The sequence below is a fragment of the Capra hircus genome, chromosome 7 (genome assembly GCF_001704415.2).
Source record: "Capra hircus breed San Clemente chromosome 7, ASM170441v1, whole genome shotgun sequence".
In the NCBI taxonomy this organism is placed as follows: Eukaryota; Metazoa; Chordata; class Mammalia; order Artiodactyla; family Bovidae; genus Capra; species Capra hircus.
Genome location: NC_030814.1, coordinates 16,252,120 through 16,273,084, shown reverse-complemented (window position 1 = coordinate 16,273,084; position 20,965 = coordinate 16,252,120). Strand labels below are relative to the sequence as shown.

Sequence of the window (20,965 nt, the reverse complement as noted above, 5' to 3'; positions counted from 1 at the left end):
TAATACTCCATTGTGTATATGTACCACAGCTTTCTTATCCATTCATCTGCTGATGGACATCTAGGTTGTTTCCATGTCCTGGCTATTGTAAACAGTGCTGCGATGAACATTGGGGTACATGTGTCTCTTTCAATTCTGGTTTCCTCGGTGTGTATGCCCAGAAGTGGGATTGCTGGGTCATAAGGTAGTTCTATTTGCAATTTTTTAAGGAATCTCCACACTGTTCTCCATAGTGGCTGTACTAGTTTGCATTCCCACCAACAGTGTAGGAGGGTTCCCTTTTCTCCACACCCTCTCCAGCATTTATTGCTTGCAGATTTTTGGATCGCAGCCATTCTGACTGGTGTGAAGTGGTACCTCATTGTGGTTTTGATTTGCATTTCTCTAATAATGAGTGATGTTGAACATCTTTTCATGTGTTTGTTAGCCATCCGTATGTCTTCTTTGGAGAAATGTCTACTTAGTTCTTTGGCCCATTTTTTGATTGGGTCGTTTATTTTTCTGGAATTGAGCTGCAGAAGTTGCTTGTATATTTTTGAGATTAGTTGTTTGTCAGTTGTTTCAGTTGCTATTATTTTCTCCCATTCAGAAGGCTGTCTTTTCACCTTGCTTATATTTTCCTTTGTTGTACAGAAGCTTTTAATTTTAATTAGATCCCATTTGTTTATTTTTGCTTTTATTTCCAGAATTCTGGGAGGTGGATCATAGAGGATCCTGCTGTGATTTATGTCTGAGAGTGTAAAACAATTGAGATTCTTGATTCATGCACTTAGGAAATATTTTTGAACCATTCAAGACAAAGCACGTAAGATAATACAAACATCTAACTCTGAAATAATTTTGTGTGGGTCCTCTACTGTTTATGGTTGTGAAATATTTCCTTTCCAACTATTTAGGTGTTTCCATTCAAATGTCTAGAAAAGTGTCTCCCTCCTCAAACATTACATCACAGAAACAGAATACATTTTGTTTCTATACAAAGAAATACATTTTTAGACCCTCTGCTCCATGAGTTGGAAACATTAGGTAATATTAGGTAGAAGCTGATTGGGACTGAGTAATACCCCTTTTCATTCTCAAGTGAGTTCAGAACAAGAAATGCCTTATTCTGATCGAGTTTATTTATCTATACATTTAAAATTTTAAATTCTATCGATACAGTTTAAATTTATTTATCTATACATTTAAATATTCTATACATAGCAATACATTTTCAGAAACAGAAGCCTGGACTCCAACTCAGAGGTCCTGAATCAGAACCTTTGGGGGAGAGACTTGGATCCCTAGATTCTTTAAAATTTTAGGGATAATTCTGATGTACAGTCAGGATTGAGGGTCACTGGTTTATGGCACGACATTCTTTTAGGGCCCTTAAAACTTACTAAGAAATAATTTGGGACAAGACTTGTTATATGGTCCTTAGCTTGATCCATGCTTTGAGCTGTGCTGTGCTCAAAGTGGTAAAAACAAAAACAACCCTTGCATTTTCTCTCCCAGCTTCTTTGCTCCCAACGTGTCATTAACCAGGCCTTGTGGTCTCTAAGCAGTGTTACTGTGTCTATTTTCAGCGCGTATAAGTATATATTCTTACTCTCTCAAACCAAATTTTTTTGCCACCATTTTTTCTGTGTACTGCAGATTTTTGTTTGCTTTTGAGCCTATTATAATATTCATTTTGAAATACACATTCGACATCTGGATTTCTACATAAATGAATCCTTGTTCTCCAACACAAAGGAACAGCAGAGGGACTAGGCATTATTTAATGTAATGCCTGGCTGTTCATTTGCGACCCTTTTAAAGAGTGGCGCTCCACATGGTTCTGTCATAGGGGAATATCCCATTAAACAAACAGGTCCTAGAAATTAATCCCTTTCTTCCATAACTTTTCTTTTAAGGGACATTAAACGAGATGCCAGCAATCCAGTGCTTTCCTTATTAACTCTGCTCTCCTTTCTTATCCATTTCCTTTATGGTTACAGATGCTCTAACTTATTTCTTCTAAACCTCCCTACAAAAAAACTTCCTTACATCCCACTTATCTTTTCCAAAATTTCTTTTTGATCCCTTATCCCAGCTATGTATTGTAAGGGTATTTTTCTCATGTAGACATTTCTTTCTCTCTAACATTTCTGACCATCGAGGTCTTCCCTTCAGTGGGGGGAGCGTTGGCCATGAATACGCAGGTCATCATATAATGATTGCTAAAAGAGAGTAAACTAATTCTGTGCAACAGATTTCCTTTAACCAACGTCCACTTGAGACAGTTTCTTATGCAAACACAGGTTTATTTCTTATGCAAATATAGGTCTGTTCACGCCATAATGACTTCTAGAAATTTATTAACTCTATACTTGGAGATTCTCTTGTCATCGACTTTATACACTGTCCTGCTATAATTTTAATAGCATCTTGATTCTTTTTCCCTGTTTGTGGAAAAGAGAAATGACTGGAATCAACACAAGTGTTGATTGTTGAAGAAGGGCTCCTGTGAGATTTGGGGCTAGTGTGAGAAAAAGGTGGGGCATGTGATGTGGTCAAAGTAGAAAAAGGTTTGGTCACTGGATGGATAGTCAGAACATAGGAGCCAAAAAGAAAATAAGTATCCAGAGATATGAATTAAAGGGAAGTCAGTTATTTTTTCCTTATTTGAAAGTAAAATGAGGAATTACGGTTAACTCTTTCCATAAATTCTTCTTTCTCTTTTTTCAAAACTACATCAAATGAGAGGAAATACTCTTTTTTTGCATCTTTGATAGTGTAATAGAGACAGGCGTCTTTCTCCCTCTATTATCTTTAACTTCCTCACCTTCCAAGTAAAACATTTTGTTTGCAGCCAGGAATGGTAGACCCCTGATGTTAAAATAATTCTTAAACACAAAGACTGTGTTCTGTGCAAGATTTTATTCTTGCTCTATTACATGAAGACTTGTTTTTATATGATCCCAAAGTGTGTTAAATTCATTAACTGCACCAAGCAGCAGGAGATGAACTTTATAGTCCTCCTAAAAATGACTGGAAATAGAACTGTCTGGAAGAAAAGTGCTCCCATGAACTCCTCCTGGTGAATATAGCTCATTCTCTCTCATCACCAACAGATTAGAATTGAGTATAGCAGAATATATCTCTGGTGGAAAAACTTATCAGACAGAGAGACATGATTAAAAAAACATTAAATGAGAGTTTCTGCATCAGATTACATTAGTAAAAAACAAAGAAATTGCTCACCTTTATATATAATGGTTCCCTAAGATGATCAACAAGAAGGCAAGCTTTCTCCTCCCACACAGGATTGAGGTTCTTGTGTATTATTTTACTTCTAAAAACTTCTTTTCTTCCAATTTTAAACTTCACGTATGGATCACTTGTCCCTGTTAAAGAGACACAGATCAATCCACATTAATTGTGCTTTTCTACAGTAGCAAGGCAATAGCTCATCTAGACACCACAAAGTAGTTAAAAGAGTAAAATTTAAATAAAGCTTATCAAATGGGAAATAAAGATTAAGTGTGTTTTCCTAAATGTCCCCTTAAATATTGAAGTGACAGTAAAGATTAATAAATACTATTATTATTATCATATTTTCTGATCTTAATATTGTAACCCTGTCCTGGTATGTAAAAACTCCATAGCGTGCTTCTTATATTAATTTAATTTAAATCATAGAGATTAATCTGACGTTTCATCTGGTCAACTATAAAAAAGATGGTCTATGATTTCAGCTGACTTAACTAGTTTTAGACTTATAAATGCTGCTAAAAATTTACACTAGACTAATTGGCTTCCCTGGTAGCTCAGACAGTAAAGCGTCCGCCTACAATGCGGGAGACCCGGGTTTGATCCCTGGGTCGGTAAGATCTCCTGGAGAAGGAAATGGTAACCTACTTCGGTACTCTTGCCCGGAAAATCCCATGGACTAAGGAGCCTGGTAGGCTACAGTCCATGGGGTCATAAAGAGTCCAACACAACTGAGTGACTTCACTTCACTTCAATGGGTTTAGGAAAAGGTGAGTCTTAAATTGGGCTTCAATTTTATCCTTGGTCCCATATTCTCTCTTGTTCATAAGATTCAATTTTAGAATATTAGGGAAGGATGGAGGTCTCACAGGAAAGCTGCAGGATGTAGGAGACAAATGATTATTAAATCATCTTGAAACTTCATATTATCCCTTAACACTTCCCGAGCTCCCTCTAAAGATGAAGGAAGAGGCGTCACATAAGCTGCCCATGGGTATGCAACAAGCAAGAGACGGAGTCAGGATTACAACCAAGGCTGTCTGATTCTAACATCAGTGCTTTTTCTTTGCTTCATCTGCAAGAGGGAAGGGCCTATATATACTTTCATACGTATTTATACCATTTCTCATTTGACTGATGAGTGAGGCCAATCTCATCTAATGAGTCTATGCTGTTATTAAGGATTCCTAGAAAAGGTAAATCAGGAACATCACCAAGGAAACCATTACAGTGACAATCTTCATCCTCAGGAAATAATTCTTTACACAAGATCTGTCTCCCTTAGAATAAAATCCTGTTTCATTCTTTCTGTTTTGTCCAACCTGAAACTATAGTTGATAACTATGGTCTACATAATTTAAGGAAAAATATGAGTGGGCCTCAGAAAATTATAAACTACTATGCAAGTGTTAGGTATGACAGTTATGATATTGATATACTTAAATCACCTTGGATAAGGAAGTGGCAACCCACTCCAGTATTCTTGCCTGAAAATCCCACAGAGGAGCCTGGTGGGTTAGTCCATGGAGTCACAAAGAGTCAGACATGACTTAAGCAACTAAATAACAACATATTTAAAACTGCCAACCTATATTCCTCCTCAACACTCTACTCACCTCCATGACATGTAAATACCTATGCTAAATATAAAGACTGCCTTATGGAATTTGGTTTTTCTTACATAATCATTTGGGGGCTCCCTCAAAACTCTCCACATCCCCCATACAAATATAAGGCCTTGTTTTTGTATGCCTAGACCTGGGTTCAATAGAACAATGATCCCAATTTCCCATTTTGATATTCCCATTTTGACAGCAAGACAGATTAAAAAAAAATGTTTTTAATGTAAATACAGGCCTAATAGTAATGTGTCACAATGCATCCTTTAAGGGAGTCAGTGTGACCACAATGTTTAATACGGCTGACCCATGGTGATGTATGGCAGAAATCCAACCCAATATTGTAATTATGCTTCAATTAAAAATAAATAAATTAAGGGAAAAAATGGTTATTTTTTAACGCAGCGATTCCCAGCCTAGAAAAGGTAAATCAGGACCATCACCAAGGAAACAATTACAGTGACAATCTTCATCCTCAGAAAATAAATCTTTATACAAGATCTGTCTCCCTTAGAATAAAATCTTGTTTCATTCTTTCTGTTTTGTCCAACCTGAAACTATAGCTGATAACTATGGTCTACATGATTTAAAGAAAAATATGAGTGGGGCTCCAGGCTGAGCACCCTGGGGATTGGAAGAGTTACAGCATATAATTTGAGGGATAGTAACACCCCTGCATCCATCTGAATTTTCTCAGCCATGCTCTAGATCAAGTTATTGCCTTTGACTTTAACAATCACCTGTGCAACTACTACCAGTTACTAGAATATAATAAGCTCTGTAAGATCACAGCCATTTGTAACACTGGTTTTTAAACCTCCAGCACTTAAGTACAAGCTCAGACATATTGTTGGTCCTCATCAGTATGTGGTGAGCAGCTGGATGACTTGGTGTGGGTGGCAGACCCCTCCTCCTGCTGACTTCGGTCACCTCCACTTGGATACCTCACAGACATCCCCATGTTAGCACTTTAATGGGCCTGGACCCTCTCCTGCTCAGGGTGCCCCTCCCTCAGGCTTTATCATGGGGGTTAAGGGCTCTACTATTTGACATTTCCTCCAGCAAGACGCTGAGAAATCATTCTCCATACCTCGTTCTCCATCCAGGATCACCACCAAGTCCAGTTAATTCTCCTCCAAAATACACCACGAATCTGTCTTCTGTGTCTCCATCCTTGATAAGCTACCACAGTTTCCTTGCTATGCAGCTGTAATAACTTCCCAACTGGGCTCTCCATGCTTCTGGGTCCTGCATGAACTCTCTGTACTTTGGGCAGACTGACCTTTTAAAAATGCAGATTTAATTCCTCCCTTCTTTGCTTTACACATCTCAACACCTTTCAACCACACCTATAATAAGACCCCAAATCTCTAACCTGGCATACAGAACTTACCATCCTTCCAACTTCATTTTTGGCCTCCACTCTGTCCCAGCCGTCCTCTTGCTAGAAGTTCTTGTCTGCTTTCAGTCTTAGCATCTTCCAACCAGCTTCTCTGCTTAAAAAGCCCCTCCTTCCTATTCTCTTCCCCCTCTTGTTTTGCCTGATAGATACTCACTATCTTTCAGGTCTTAGATAAAAAATATAATTTGCTAAAGGATGTTTTGCTCAACATCCCAATCAGAAACAGGTTTCTTCGTTACTTTCTCCTGGCATTTGTTCTCTCGTGTAGTAGTACTGATCATTACGCTACTTATGGGTTAATGAACCTGCATGCAGGTCAGGAAGCAACAGTTAGAACTGGACATGGAACAATAGACTGGTTCCAAATAGGAAAAGGAGTACGTCAAGGCTGTATATTGTTATCTGCCTTATTTAACTTATATGCAGAGTACATCATGAGAAACGCTGGGCTGGATGAAGCACAAGCTGGAATCAAGATTGCTGGGAAAAATATCAATAACCTCAGATATGCAGATGACACCACCCTTATGGCAGAAAGTGAAGAAAAACTAAAGAGGCTCTTGATGAAGGTGAAAGAGGAGTGTAAAAATGTTGGCTTAAAGTTCAACATTCAGAAAACTAAGATCATGGCATCTGGTCCCATCACTTTATGGCAAATAGATGGGGAAACAGTGGCTGACTTTATTTTTCTGGGCTCCAAAACCACTGCAGATGGTGACTGCAGCCATGAAATTAAAAGATGCTTACTCCTTGGAAGGAAAGTTATGACCCACCTAGACAGCATATTAAAAAGCAGAGACATTACTTTGGCAATAAAGGTCCATCTAATCAAGGCTATGGCTTTTCCAGTGTTCATGTATGGATGTGAGAGTTGGACTATAAAGAAAGCTGAGCACCGAAGAATTGATGCTTTTGAACTGCGGTATTGGAGAAGACTCTTGAGAGTCCCTTGGACAGCAAGGAGATCCAACCAGTCCATCCTAAAGGAGATCAGTCCTGAATATTCATTGGAAGGACTGATGTTGAAGCTGAAACTCCAATCCTTTGGCCATCTGACGCGAAGAGGTGACTCATTGGAAAAGACCCCAATACTGGGAAATATTGAGGGCAGGAGGAGAAGGGGACGACAGAGGCTGAGATGGTTGGATGGCATCATCGACTCAATGGACATGGGTTTGGGTGGACTCCGGGAGTTGGTGATGGACAGGGAGGCCTGGTGTGCTGTGGTTCATGGGGTCACAAAAAGTCGGACACGACTGAGTGACTGAACTTAACTGACTGGATTATTGTAGGAATTTTTCCATTGGCTATAACCCCCATGAGGGGAGGACTCTGTCCCAGCACAGGACACAGTGTCTGGGATGGAGCAGGCACTCAGGAAGAATTTGTTCAATGAATGAGTAAATGAATAACTATAGAGCTTCCAGTGTACAGAGTACTGTTCAGTACTTCCTCATGATGACCCTGTGAAGTTGGTGAAAGCATGTTATCCACTTAGATTGCAGGTGAGAGACAATTTGGGATTCAGTGTGACTTGCACCAAATCACATAAGAAGCTAGCAAGTAACAGGATGAAAGGCAAATCTAGACTTTAGACGCTAAGTCCAGTGCTCTCCCTACTCAACTTTTTAGGAAACCTGAACATCCATATTTCTCTTAACTCTAAAACACCATCATAGAATTAATATGTAACAATGTTGAATAAGCATTTAGATTCTATGAATAATACTAACATTGACAAGTAGTAGCTTATTGGTCTATAAAACTGGCATCTAAAACTCATACTTGTTTTAATCCCCCTAAGGTCCCTGGGAGTCTGCTGTCTCCATCCTAGACATAAGAAAACTTTTGGAAAGGTTGTACCAGGTTGGATTTGAAATCGGGAGCCCAGTCCACTCAAAGCTTTTCCTGTAACTTGATCACAAACCATTCACTGCCTTCATGATACAACAATCTTGTATTTCTCTGGTCCAAAAAAGTATGAATAAGCCTTATACAAGGAAACTTATTTTAAGGAAGTTGGCCTTGTGGTTCTCAACTGTTAATGATATTAGTATCTCACACTATTTTATTTAGCTATTATGTAAACAACTGACATAGTGGATGATTCAGCACAGAAGCCTATATACTCACACTTAAATCTTTTTCAGACGTAATCTGTTTCTTACTGCTCGCTGGAAACGTTTTCCTCAACCACTGTCTATGCTGTCAAAATCCCCTTAGAGCTAGGGACAACCAGTTTCTAGAATCCTGCAAGTCTTGAGGGCAGAACTTAAATTACAAAAGAGAATCTAGATGACTCCAGTTATTGAACACTTACTATGTCACAGATAACATACTCACCTCACAAGTGTAAGGTGAGTATGTTATCTGGCTGATAGCTGTAGAAACCACAGCGTGGAACAAGTAGATTCCCCCAAAGTCACACAGCTAGGATGCTGGGGCTTGACTTTAACTGTTACATTAGGCCACTTCCTAACATTTTCCATGCTTGGTATAACATCCGTGATGCCACTTGAGGCAGTAAATATCCAATGGCCTGAAGAAATAACAATTTAGATAGCAAGAGTCGGTCTAAGGGTGAAGGTTTAGGGACAGATTTTTGAGTCTATGAAAGGCACAAAGATCTCAGGGATTGGCACAAGACAGAGAGAAAGGCTGTTTTAAGGGACTCTGAAAAGATATTATGATGGTGAAATATTTCATAAATGTGTGGCTTTGGCCACAGGATAACTTGGATATTAAAAAGTAGAGATATTACTTTGCCAACATAGGTCCATCTAGTCAAGGCTATGGTTTTTCCAGTGGTCATGTATGGATGTGAGTGTTAGGCTATAAAGAAAGCTGAGCGCCGAAGAATTGATGCTTTTGAACTGTGGTGTTGGAGAAGACTCTTGAGAGTCCCTTGGACTGCAAGGAGATCCAACCAGTCCTTCCTAAAGGAGATCAGTCCTGGGTGTTCATCGGAAGGACTGATGTTGAAGCTGAAACTCCAATACTTTGGCCACCCCATGCGAAGAGCTGACTCACTGGAAAAGCCCCTGATGCTGGGAAAGATTGAAGGCAGGAGAAGGGGACGACAGAAGATGAGATGATTGGATGGCATCACCAACTCAATGGACAAACTCTGGCAGTTGGTGATGGACAGAGAGGCCTGGCATGCTGCGGTTCATGGGGTTGCAAAGAGTCAGACACGACTGAGCGACTGAACTGAACTGAACTTAGATTGGAGACGGTAAATATATTAGCAAACCTCAGAGTCATAAGTATAGGAAAACAGCTCTGGGCGCAGAACAAATGGTGAGTCAGTTACCTGACTTTCCCCGCTGTATTTTGACTCCACAGAATAAAATCTGCTACACTGCTCCTTTTCCAGCCATCATTCAGAGGCTTCTGGGTGCTACTATTAAAATTCAATAATTTTTAATAGTCAAATTCCTTAAGAAATTTCTCATTGTTTAATTTGTCATTGTAACTGACGGGACCTTCAGTAACATAAGAGTGCTTAATTTCAAGTGCAAGACCTTCAGCCTGTCATTCCAACACAGAACTGGGGACATCATTCTTTCAATTTAGCTTCAGTAAGAGATTTGCACCTAATGCTCTAATCTTTTATGCTAGAAGGTAATCAGTTTATTACCTGGTAGTATTAACAGATGTTATTTGTATTTTAAGAAAGAATTCTGTGGTCAAGCATATTTGGAAAATGCTGGTTTGAAACAAAATTAAAGAGATTACTTTTCTATAGCTTTTTTTTTTTTTAGAATTATTATTATCGTTTTTGACTGGTACGGTTTATAAGATCTAAGTTCTCTGACCAGGGATTGAACCCGGGTCCTCAGCAGTTAAAAGAGGGGATATGACAGGTGGCATTTACCAGACTTCTTTGACCATAGAGTCTAGTCTTCTTGAGAGTATCTTTCAGGACTAATAATCCCTGATCTCTCCTTGGGAAATGCTTCTTTATTACATTTCATATATGAGGAAGTTTCACATGTTTTGAGGGTTCTTTTATTGTCATAAACTTCCCAGCGAACTGAAGTCATTTTATTACAATAAAGCTCCAAGTAAACCCAAGCCATTAACTTGTGTTTAATCCTTAATAAATATATTAACACACATACACAATAAAGGATTTAGTTTGTTGGTTCAAAAAACTCAGACATTAAATTCAAGCGCCAGTACTGTTTTGTTGCAATATTGCACTCAACCACAAGGTGGCACCAACAGTCGTCAAATTACTGGGAAGCCTGTGGTTCTGCTCTTCAAAGGCATCACTACCGCACACTTGGTGGCTCGCAGGCATTTTCCAGCAACACGCACTTTGTTATTATAAGTTGGACTGTGATCCTCATTACAATCTTTTTTATTGTGATAATACAATGGAAACAGGGTAAACAAATGCAGGAGAAGAATCTAAGAAGTGTTAACCCTACAATTCAAATTTTATGATTATTAATACCATATTCAAGAAAACCCTTTCATGCATTCATTTAATCACATAGCATTAACTTCAGAAAATTTTATTTTAAAGTATTATTATTTTATCTTATAACTTTAAATTCTAAGCTTTAAAAGGTCTAGAGTATTTTAGACCTAGAGAATTTTAATTGTATACATCTGAACCCTAGGATCAAATTGTTTGAAAAAGAGGAATTAGATGGTTTGTATAATGTTCCCTCATATAGTAAATAAAAACATGTCCCTCAGCTACGGTTTTTATTTTGTTTTTGAATCAGGACGTCTATGTGGCCCTTCAATATTTTGTGTGATTATTTAGCCTATACTGTAGTTTAAGTCCAACATAGAACTAAACCTGATCTGAATGGGCCCCCTTTTGTGTAGCAGTAAACACAGCATACACACGGTGGCAGGCTTCCTTTCCCTAAAACTGTGTGAAGCTGTTTAAAATGTAAACAGCCACCTAGGAATGAGTCTCTTGTTTTTCATTTTCAGAATAAATGAGCCTCCTGGTTCACAAGTTTAAATCAGTCTTATCCCAAACCTAGTGTGTAATGAAACAGAAACAGCTCTTCCTGTTTTGGGGGCTGTAGTTGTGCAGTAATGCCTACTTCAAATAAAAAACAATGTGAAATCAAAACTCTGTCTTTATAAGAAAGGAGAAAGAAAAGGAGGAGAAAGATGAAGAAAAAGAAGAAAAAAGACAAAAGAAAAAGAGAGAAGTGACTATAAATACTGAGTGTGAACAGTTAAAAAGAATTCAAATTTATGGTGGATCTTCCTGAAGGTATCCAATCTCAACAAACATATAAAGCTAGCTACTTCTGTTGACCAAATACAACAGAAAAAAATATCTTTACTATAACAACATCCTTTGCACTTGAAAGAGACCTACAAAAATAGAGATGTTCCAAGTGTACTCAGAGCTATAAATTATATTTTTATATGAATTTATTTTTATTAGTGATTTAAAAATCTTCAAGACAGATACCTCATTTATACATTAAAATTATTCCTTAAGCTCATTCCGTCTTCATTTTTTTTTTATCTTTAGAGATTTGCAATGCTCTACCATGGAAACATTCGATAAGGCTAAATAATTTTATTAAAATTAAAATGCAAAAAGTTTATAATCACATCTGGCTTAATATTATTAAAATAACATTTTTACATAATGAAGAATGACTATTCCAGTGATTTTTAGATTGTTAGTTAATGAAGTTACCATGATACAGAATATGAGTGAATGAAAACTAATACAGTGACAAAGTGCAGTCTGCTGCTGCTGCTGCTGCTAAGTCGCTTCAGTCGCGTCCAACCCTGTGCGACCCCATAGACGGCAGCGCAGCAGGCTCCGCCGTCCCTGGGATTCTCCAGGCAGGAACACTGGAGTGGGTTGCCATTGCCTTCTCCAATGCAAGACAGTGAAAAGTGAAGGTGAAGTTGCTCAGTGGTGTCCGACTCCTAGCAACCCCATGGCCTGCAGAATAGAACTGGACTAAGTCAATTTATTTCTTTGACGGGGAGAAGGCGCTTCCAGACACAGCATAAAAAGAAGGCGTAAGTGATAGAATAGACTGTGGTTTTTATGAGTAATTTGGGGGCTTATTTATCTTTTAATAAATGCAGAGTTCTGAATATATAAGAAAAAAATGATATATGTTGGATAGGGGGTAAATACAGCTCACTCAAGTTCCCCTTAACACATGGCATAAATTATAGGTGGAACCTACAATTTCCTGGTAACTTCTAAAAGTTTAGGTAAACTAAAGCAGGGAAGGGAAGTGGTTACTTACATTTTTTCACAGTGATTTAGACAAGTACTGCTTTAATTTTGAATATGAATTATCTGCAAATTAATCTATGGCATAAGAGCAACTGCAATGAGAAGAGTGTTCTGGGTGTCATAGTCATCCTGTGCAAAGGGCTCGACTCCTCCCACCCCGGGAGCTCCCTCTGTGATCAGTGATCAAGGCACAGATTATGGAGACACAGATATATTTCTCATCATTTAAGCATGTTGTTTATTCTAAGAGAAACAATTTACTCTGGAATTCTTCTAGAGTATGTTATTATGCTTTTACAGCCATCCTAACCAAACAAGAACAAATAGCATTTCAAAAAATTTAAGCATTTAACTTTCCTTAAAAAATTTAAGCATTTCCTTTTCTCACTATACCCTAAATAGCTGCATTCTCCTCAATGCTTTTCTTCTGGCTATCAATACTTTCCTGAGGCCATTGCCTAGAGTGTCACTAGTACCTTTTCCTGCTTGCATATATTTTGTACTGTGTCATTTTATGTATTACAACTGGAATGTGTTAGTCACTAGTCACTTAAATGTTTAAGTCGGGGGAGTATTGCTTTACAATGTTGTGTTGGTTTCTGCCATACAACAACATGAATCAGCCGTGAGTACATTTATGTCCCCTCCCTCTTGAACCTTCCTCCCACCTCCACCCCATCCCACTCCTCTTGGTTGTCAGAGAGAACCAGGTTGAGCTCCATGTGTTATACTAGCAACTTTTAATCACCGGTTTCAATGCATTTTTGGACTTCCTTCATAGCTCAGCTGGTAAAGAATCTGCCTACAATGCAGGAGAAGTGAAGTGAAGAGAAGTCACTCAGTCGTGTCCGACTCTTTGCGACCCCATGGACTGTAGCCTACCAGGCTTCTCCGTCCATGGGATTCTCCAGGCAAGAATACTGGAGTGGGTTACCATTTCCTTCTCCAGGGGATCTTCCCAACCCAGGGATCGAACCCAGGTCTCTCGAATTGGAGGCAGGCGCTTTAACCTCTAAGCCACCAGGGAAGCAGAAGACCCTGATTCAATTCCTGGGCCAGGAAGATCTCCTGGAGAAGGGATAGGCTACCTACCCATTCCTGTATTCTTGGGCTTCCCTTGTGGCTCAGCTGGTAAAGAATCCGCCCACAATGGGGTAGACCTGGGTTTGATCACTGGTTTGGGAAGATCCCCTGGAGAAGGGAAAGGCTACCCACTCCAGTATTCTGGCCTGGAGAATCCCATGGACTGTATAGTCCTATTCCTTGCGACTGGACTGTATAGTCCATGGGGTCGCAAAGAGTCAGACACTACTGAGTGACTTTAAAATGAGGGGATTGCTCAGCTTTCTCTGAGGAGAGTCAATGAACAAGATTTCACTTGCATGCTCTCAACAGAGAATGAACCATTCCACGTAAGTGCAATTTTCAGGAAACTAAAAATTACTGTGTCAAACACCAGGGCCAGTTTTAATTAATAAGTTTGAAGCTATTATTTCCAAAGTTATCATATTTTCTTCCCCTTGGGTAAATGATAAATACAAATTTTTTAAATGAGAAAGGGCATCATTTGCTGACTATATGTATCTGGGAAATTATCATCAAGGCTCTAGGAAAACAAAGTTAAATCTTTGTTCTTAAATGTGGTTCTTAAAATATAGCAAATAAAAAGTGATTTGGCATGTAAAGAATCTGATTTCCCCAGTTATCGCATGGAGGAGAGTATCTGCCAACCAGAAGCATACACCTTGGACTATTACATGGATGATAAATAAACTTCGATTACATATGAACCATTAAATACTTCGGGCATATATCTGTAAAAGCAGTTCAGCCTATCCTATCAAAGATACCTAAATCTTATGAATGCTAATTAAAATTCCACTTGCAACCACAGTTTAGACTATGTCACCTAATAAATGTTCCAAAGCCCTCTGATTTTAGTTCTTAAAATATCTCTTGAAATCATCTCTGCTACCACTGCCTCGTCATTCCTTATCTAGATGTTTTAAGACCTTCTTACTTGATCTGTCTGTGGTGGTGGTGTGTGTTCTCAGTCGTGTCCAACTCTTTGAGACCCCATGGACCATAACCTGCCAGGCTCCTCTGTCCATGGAATTTTCCAGGCAAGAATACTGGAATGGGTTGCCATTTCCTACTCCAGGGGATCTTCCTGACCCAGGGATCAAATCCATGTCTCCCAAGTCTCCTGAGTTAGCAGGCGGATTCTTTACCACTTTGATCGCCTTCTTCCCTTCACATCTATCCTCTGAATGCTGCCAGAGGAGTTCTCTGTTAAATACGAATCGGGTGCTCGACTCTTCTTCACTCCATCTTCTGCGTCCACCAACACTGCCGTGGGTAACTCAGGCTCTAGAATTCTGGCTCAGGGTCAGCATTCAAAGCCTCTCCTTGTCCAAGAGATTTTGCACACGAGTTTGTGTATTTTTATTATCTTAAACACTCACCATGGAGCCTTCTGATCCTAATTTGGCTTCTGTGGCAGACTGAACCCCTACATCCATTTCTCCTCTTTTTCATTTTAGCAATAGTCTCCGTGAGTTTAACAGGACACATGATTATTTTATTAGAGAATCCCTTATTTTCCAAGCAATGGTATGGCCATATGACCAAGTCCTCAAGATATGTGAAGTGACATATGCAACTTCATGATTTTTTTTTTTTTTGGTAAATTTGCTGAGTATATGCTTCCTATAGATTTTTTTAAAATTTTTAAACCATTTTTAAAAACTGAAGTATAGTTAAGTTACAGTGTTGCTTAGTGTCAGGTATACAGCAAAGTGATTCAGTTATACATCTAGATACATATATATGTACACAGTTTTTCAGCTTCTTTTCCATTATAGGTTATTACAAGATACTAAACACAGTACCTTGTACTATATAGTAGGTCCTTGTTGTTTACCTATTTTATATATAGTAGTGTGTACACACTAATCCCAAACGCCTAATTTCTCTCTTGCCACAACCTAATATCCCCTTTAGTAACAATAAATTTGTTTTCTAAGACTGTGAGTCTATTTCTGTTTCATACATAAGTTCACCTGTATCATTTTTTAAGATTCTACATATAAGTGATATCATTTGATATTTTTCTTTGTGTGCCTTACTTCACTTAGTATGAAGTCTTTCTATATTGCTGCAAATGCCATATTTCATTCTTCCTGGCTGAGTAGTAGTCCATTGGATATATGTATGACATCTGTATGTCTTCTTTGGAGAACTCTATTTATGTCTTATGCCTGTTTTTGGATTGGGTTGTTTATTTGATATTGAGCTGTATGCAGAAGCTTTCAGCTTTTTACCGCTGAGTATGATGTTAGCTGTGGGTTTGTCATATACAGCCTTCATTGTGTTAAGGTATGTTCCCTCTTGGTTCACTCTCTGAAGAGTTTTTATCATAAATGGATGTTGAATTTTATCAAAAGCTTTTTCTGCACCTATTGAGATAATTATATGGTTTTTATTCTTCAATCTGTTAAGGTGGTATATCACATTGATTGATTTGCCAATATTGAAAAATCCTTGCATCCCTGGGATAAATCCCACTTGCTAATGGTGTATGATCCTTTTAATGTATTGTTGGAGTCAATTTGCTAGTATTTTGTTTAGGAATTTTGCATTTATGTTTATCAGTGATTTTGGCCTGTACTTTTTTTTTTTTTTTTGGTCTGGTTTAGGTATCAGGGTAATGGTAGCCTCAAAGTATGAGTTCAAAGGTATTCCTTCCTCTGTAATTTTTTGGGATATTTTGAGAAGGATAGGGTGTTAGCGCTTCTCTAAATGTTTGGTAGAGTTCACCTGTGAAGCTATCTGGTCCTGGACTTTCCAAATAGACTTTTCTTATTAGAATGACTGGCTGACTTTGTACAGCCAATCTATCTTGGTTGAATTCCATTCAATTAAGTTTCATAAGACTAGGTGGTATGAACCAGATTTTCCTACAATCTGGCCATTCCTGGGCACTGGGATTTCTCACTTACCAAATGGAAGATAGTATCCAGTAAAGAAAAAAATGGGCTGAGGTAGGAGGGAACTAAATTTTTTGAATACTTACTATGTGCCTGGGGTTTTTCATATAATATTTTATTGAGTTACAACTGTAGCCCCGTGAGGTAGGTTAAACCAGCACAGCAGATGCATCCAATAAATATTTGTTCAATCAATGAACACATTAATATTCTTAGGACTACACTTTATACTTAGTCCTTTACTATATAGATTTGTAAACTGGTTCAGAGAGATTAGGCTGCTTGCCCTAGTCATGAGGCTAGTAAGTGACACCTCCAGAATCCAGTCAAGATCTGTTTGATTCTAAATTCCAAGTGTACTACTCCATGCGTGCTTGTGTGCTCAGCTGTGTCCAAGTCTTTGTGACCCTGCGGGCTGTAGCCCTCCAGGCTCCTCTGTCCATGGGATTCTCCAGGCAAGAATACTTGAGTGGGTTGCCATTTCTCACTCCAGGGGATCTTCCCGATCCAGGGATTGAACCCACATCTCCTGCATAATCCTAACCAATCAACTGACCTATCTCATGTACCGCAAACTGTCACTTCTGAGCTCAGCCCACCTGTAAGGTGCCCCAGTCAGAAACTGGATTCCACAGTAGGAAGCTGTGGATCTCAGTGAACTTGGCAATCATGAATTCTGAACTATCAGTGTAGCAGTTGGACCAGCATGAGGGAGTCTGACTGGGGAGATAATTTCTTTATTTTCTCTTATCTCCATGAGACAGAAATCTCATGAGGGGAGAGACTTCTTATGCATCCCAGAATCTACTACAGATCAGGTACTCAACTAATCAATAAATATTCACTGACTGTATGAATACAAGCTTTTACATACATGCATTACTATTGACATATTTGCTAAGCTGGGCACTTATTCCAATGCCTGAACCTGGAGTTCTCTGCAAAAGAATTAAATTGTTCAATGGTGCTCCATAGAAAAATCTAATTAAATAGTATAAAATCGTTTAATATATATATATTTTTAAGATAAATAAAATGCCCAGTTTAATAGTAGTGATAAGATCTAAGACAAAGAATTAACAGAGAAAGAGGATGTGAGTTATTGGGCAGGTGACATTTTAGATATTTTTGAAGGGGAGGAAGATACAGGATCACTCCATCCTTAACAGAGGTGGTTTGGTGAAGTATAGGGTAGTGGCTGAGAACCCAAAGTTCAAGTTAGAAAGTCTGGGTTCTAATCTCAGCTCTAGCACTCAAGGAGTTTTATAAACTTAGACACATTATTCAACTTGAAAGGTGGATTTTTTTTTTTTTTTTTTACCACAGTGCCACCTGGGAAGCCCCTAGAGGAGAATGGAGAACCTCATTAAGGTCATTGTGAGAGTTTAACTACATAATACATATAAAGTACTTAGCATGGTTCCTGGCACAAAATAAACATTCAATAACTATTAGCAATTACTCTTGCTCTTAATCTTATTCAACATGAAGACAAGCTAATATAATTACACCACAATTGAAATTTGAATCAACATAATTAAATTGAAACAAAGAACTACAATTCATCAAAATAGGTACCAAGCCCTTGATTTTCCATGTTGAATAATTCATTTCAGTTGAGAAAACAGTTACTATTTAGCTACCTCCCTTAACCATTTAAGAATACATGGATATATAACAGACAAGTAATGTTTCAGGATATTTCTTTCTCCTAATTATGCAGAGATGGCAATTCTACTGGATTTGTTAAATCAAGAAAAAACATCCTATAAATAATAATAATCATCACATAAATAAGCCTATGTATAAGGAAGGACCATAAAATCTGACATTAAAACGACTGGAGTCCACAGAACCCATCCACTAAAAAAGTTATTAGTATTGTAAAAAGAAAGTGAAATCCTCTTCATCAATCAAAACTAAGTAATAACAATGAAAAGAGTTTTATGACTCCTGCTGATTGATTACTATCATTAACTGAACCAATTTCAAGACAATTACATTACAGTATGACTAAAATGTATCACAAATGCATGGTACTTGAATAACCCATCCCTGAGCATACCCACACATTCAATTCGAGAAAAAGAAATGTTAATGGTCTCTTCTTTTTCTCCTTGCTCTAATCTTCCCCACTCCAACTCTTTCTCCAAAATCTTATGCCTAGAGATTTTTTTCTGAAACAAAATCTTGACTTACTCCCTTGCTTTAAGTTCTTCATTGCTCTCACTGGTTTCAGAATAAAGTTCTACCAAGACAAACAGACAGATCTTTGCTAGTTGCTCCACACTCATCTTTGACCAGATCTCTATTCTACAGCACATCTTGGCAGCACCTCAAACTCACAGCTTCTCTCCAGAGTCTGGGCCCCTCTTCCTCTCTTTCCCCTGCCCTGAACGACTTTTTCTGTCACCCCTAGTTCTCTTTCAGTGTCAAGTTCAAGCTCACTGCTGCTTAGACATCTTCTTTGATCCATCCCATGGACATTATTAGGCCCTTCTTACATGCTCCCTAACATGCTTTGCAAATAGCACTTGTCACATCGAGGCCAGATTTAATTTCTGATCCCTGACGTCTGGGGCAACCTCCAAGTTATTCTGTGTGATCAGGAAATGTTGGTTGACTGAAAATACTCTTGTATAACTTAATGAATGAATTTGTATTATCTCTTCAAATTGAAATGAAGGTTCATATTATCTCAACCACCGCCCCCCCCACCTCCCGCAAAACTAACAAGAAAACCAGTATTTATGTTATACATCTTTCCTCCTTTCCCCCTCCCATTCTTATTCACTGTGGATGGTATCACTGATGCAATGGACACGAACTTGGACAAATTCCAAGAGATGGTGAGGGACAGGGAGGCCTGGAGGGCTGCAGTCTGTGGGCTCATGAAGAGTCAGACATGACTGGGCAACTGAACAACAACAATTCACTGTGATTCTAATAACCTTATTTGAATTTCCTTCTCTGAATCTGAAATATATAAACTTTAATATCACAAAAGCACTGAGATATCATTTCTGCAATAGTACATGTTTTCCCATTGCCGCTTGCCCAAATTACGGTATGCGACCTTCATCGTAATCCCTCAAAATGGCCGTGGGCGTTTTATTTTACAAAATGCTTTCAGAAAATCTCAGCTTAATAGCAAAAAATGAGCAGAAGACCTAAATAGACGTTTCTCCAAAGAAGAAATACAGGTGGCCAACAAGCACATGAAAAGATGGTCAACATCACTAATTATTAGAGAAATGCAAATTAAAACTACAGTGAGGTATCACCTTACACTGGTCAGAATGGCTATCATCAAAAACAAATCTATAAACAATAAATGCTGGAGAGGGTGTGGAGAAAAGGGAATGCTCTCACATTGTTGGTGGGAATGTGGATTGTGCAGCCACTATGGAAAATGGTGTGACGGTTCCTTAAAAAGCTAGAATTAGAACTACCATATGACCCAGCCATCCCACTCCTGGGCATATACCTGAAGAAAACCGTAATTCTAGAAGATACATGCACTCCAGTGTTTATTGAAGTAGTGCTTACAATAGCTAGAACATGGAAGCAACCTAAATGTCCATTAACAGAGGAATGGATAAAGATGATATGGCACACACACACACACAATGGAATATTACTCAGCCGTTAAAAGGAATGGAATTGTACCATTTGCAGAGACATCTATGGACCTAGAGATTGCCATACAGAGTGAAGTAAGTCACAAAGGAAAAAAACATATATATATTTAATGCATATATGTGGAATCTGGACAGATAGTTCAGATGAACCTATTTCCACAGCATAAATACAGACACAAAAGTAGAAAAACAAACTTATGCACACCAAGGGGGAAAAGAGGAGGTTGGATGAATTGGGAGACTGGGATTGGCATGTACACACCACTATGTGTAAAACAGATAACTAAAGAGAACCTACTGGGTACCACAGGGAGCTCCACTCAATGCTCTGGGAGATCTATTTGGGAAGGAAATCCAAAAAACAGGGGATATATGTATACCAGTGGCTGATTCACATTGTTGTACGGCAGACTCTAACACAGTATTGTTAACCAACTATACTCAAATAAAAATTAAAAAAAAATAAAATCCAATTTGTAAACTATCTCAGCAAAGGATCAATAGTTTATTCAAATAATGATTTGAAGAGTTAATACTAAAACTAAAATTCTAAGGACTTATATTAGTCACAGGGATTCTCAGGTGGCCTTGTGGTAACAAGCCCAACTGCCAATGCAGGAGACGTAGGAGACTTGGGTTCGATCCCTGCGTTGGAAAGATCCCCTGCAGGAGGACATGGTAAGCCACTCCAGTGTTCTTGCCTAGAGAATCCCCACGAACAGAAGAGCCTGGTGGGCTATGGTCCAGAGGGTTGCAAAAAGTCGGACACAACTGAAGCGACTTAGCACACAGCAGTGCCATTTAAAACAGTCTTCACAGGTATGCTCTGG

At 38.5% G+C, this 20,965-nt stretch overlaps 1 protein-coding gene across 8 annotated transcripts in view; it reads right to left on the bottom strand.

Moving 5' to 3' along the window:
* Nucleotides 1-20,965, bottom strand: part of MCTP1 (multiple C2 and transmembrane domain containing 1) — a 557,812-nt gene that overhangs the window by 254,632 nt on the left and 282,215 nt on the right. For all 8 annotated transcript variants that reach the window (XM_018050030.1, XM_018050036.1, XM_018050032.1 and 5 more), the window contains exon 3: nt 3,229-3,371. In XM_018050030.1, the coding sequence (XP_017905519.1) occupies nt 3,229-3,371 (143 nt within the window). The remainder of the gene's footprint in view (nt 1-3,228; nt 3,372-20,965) is intronic.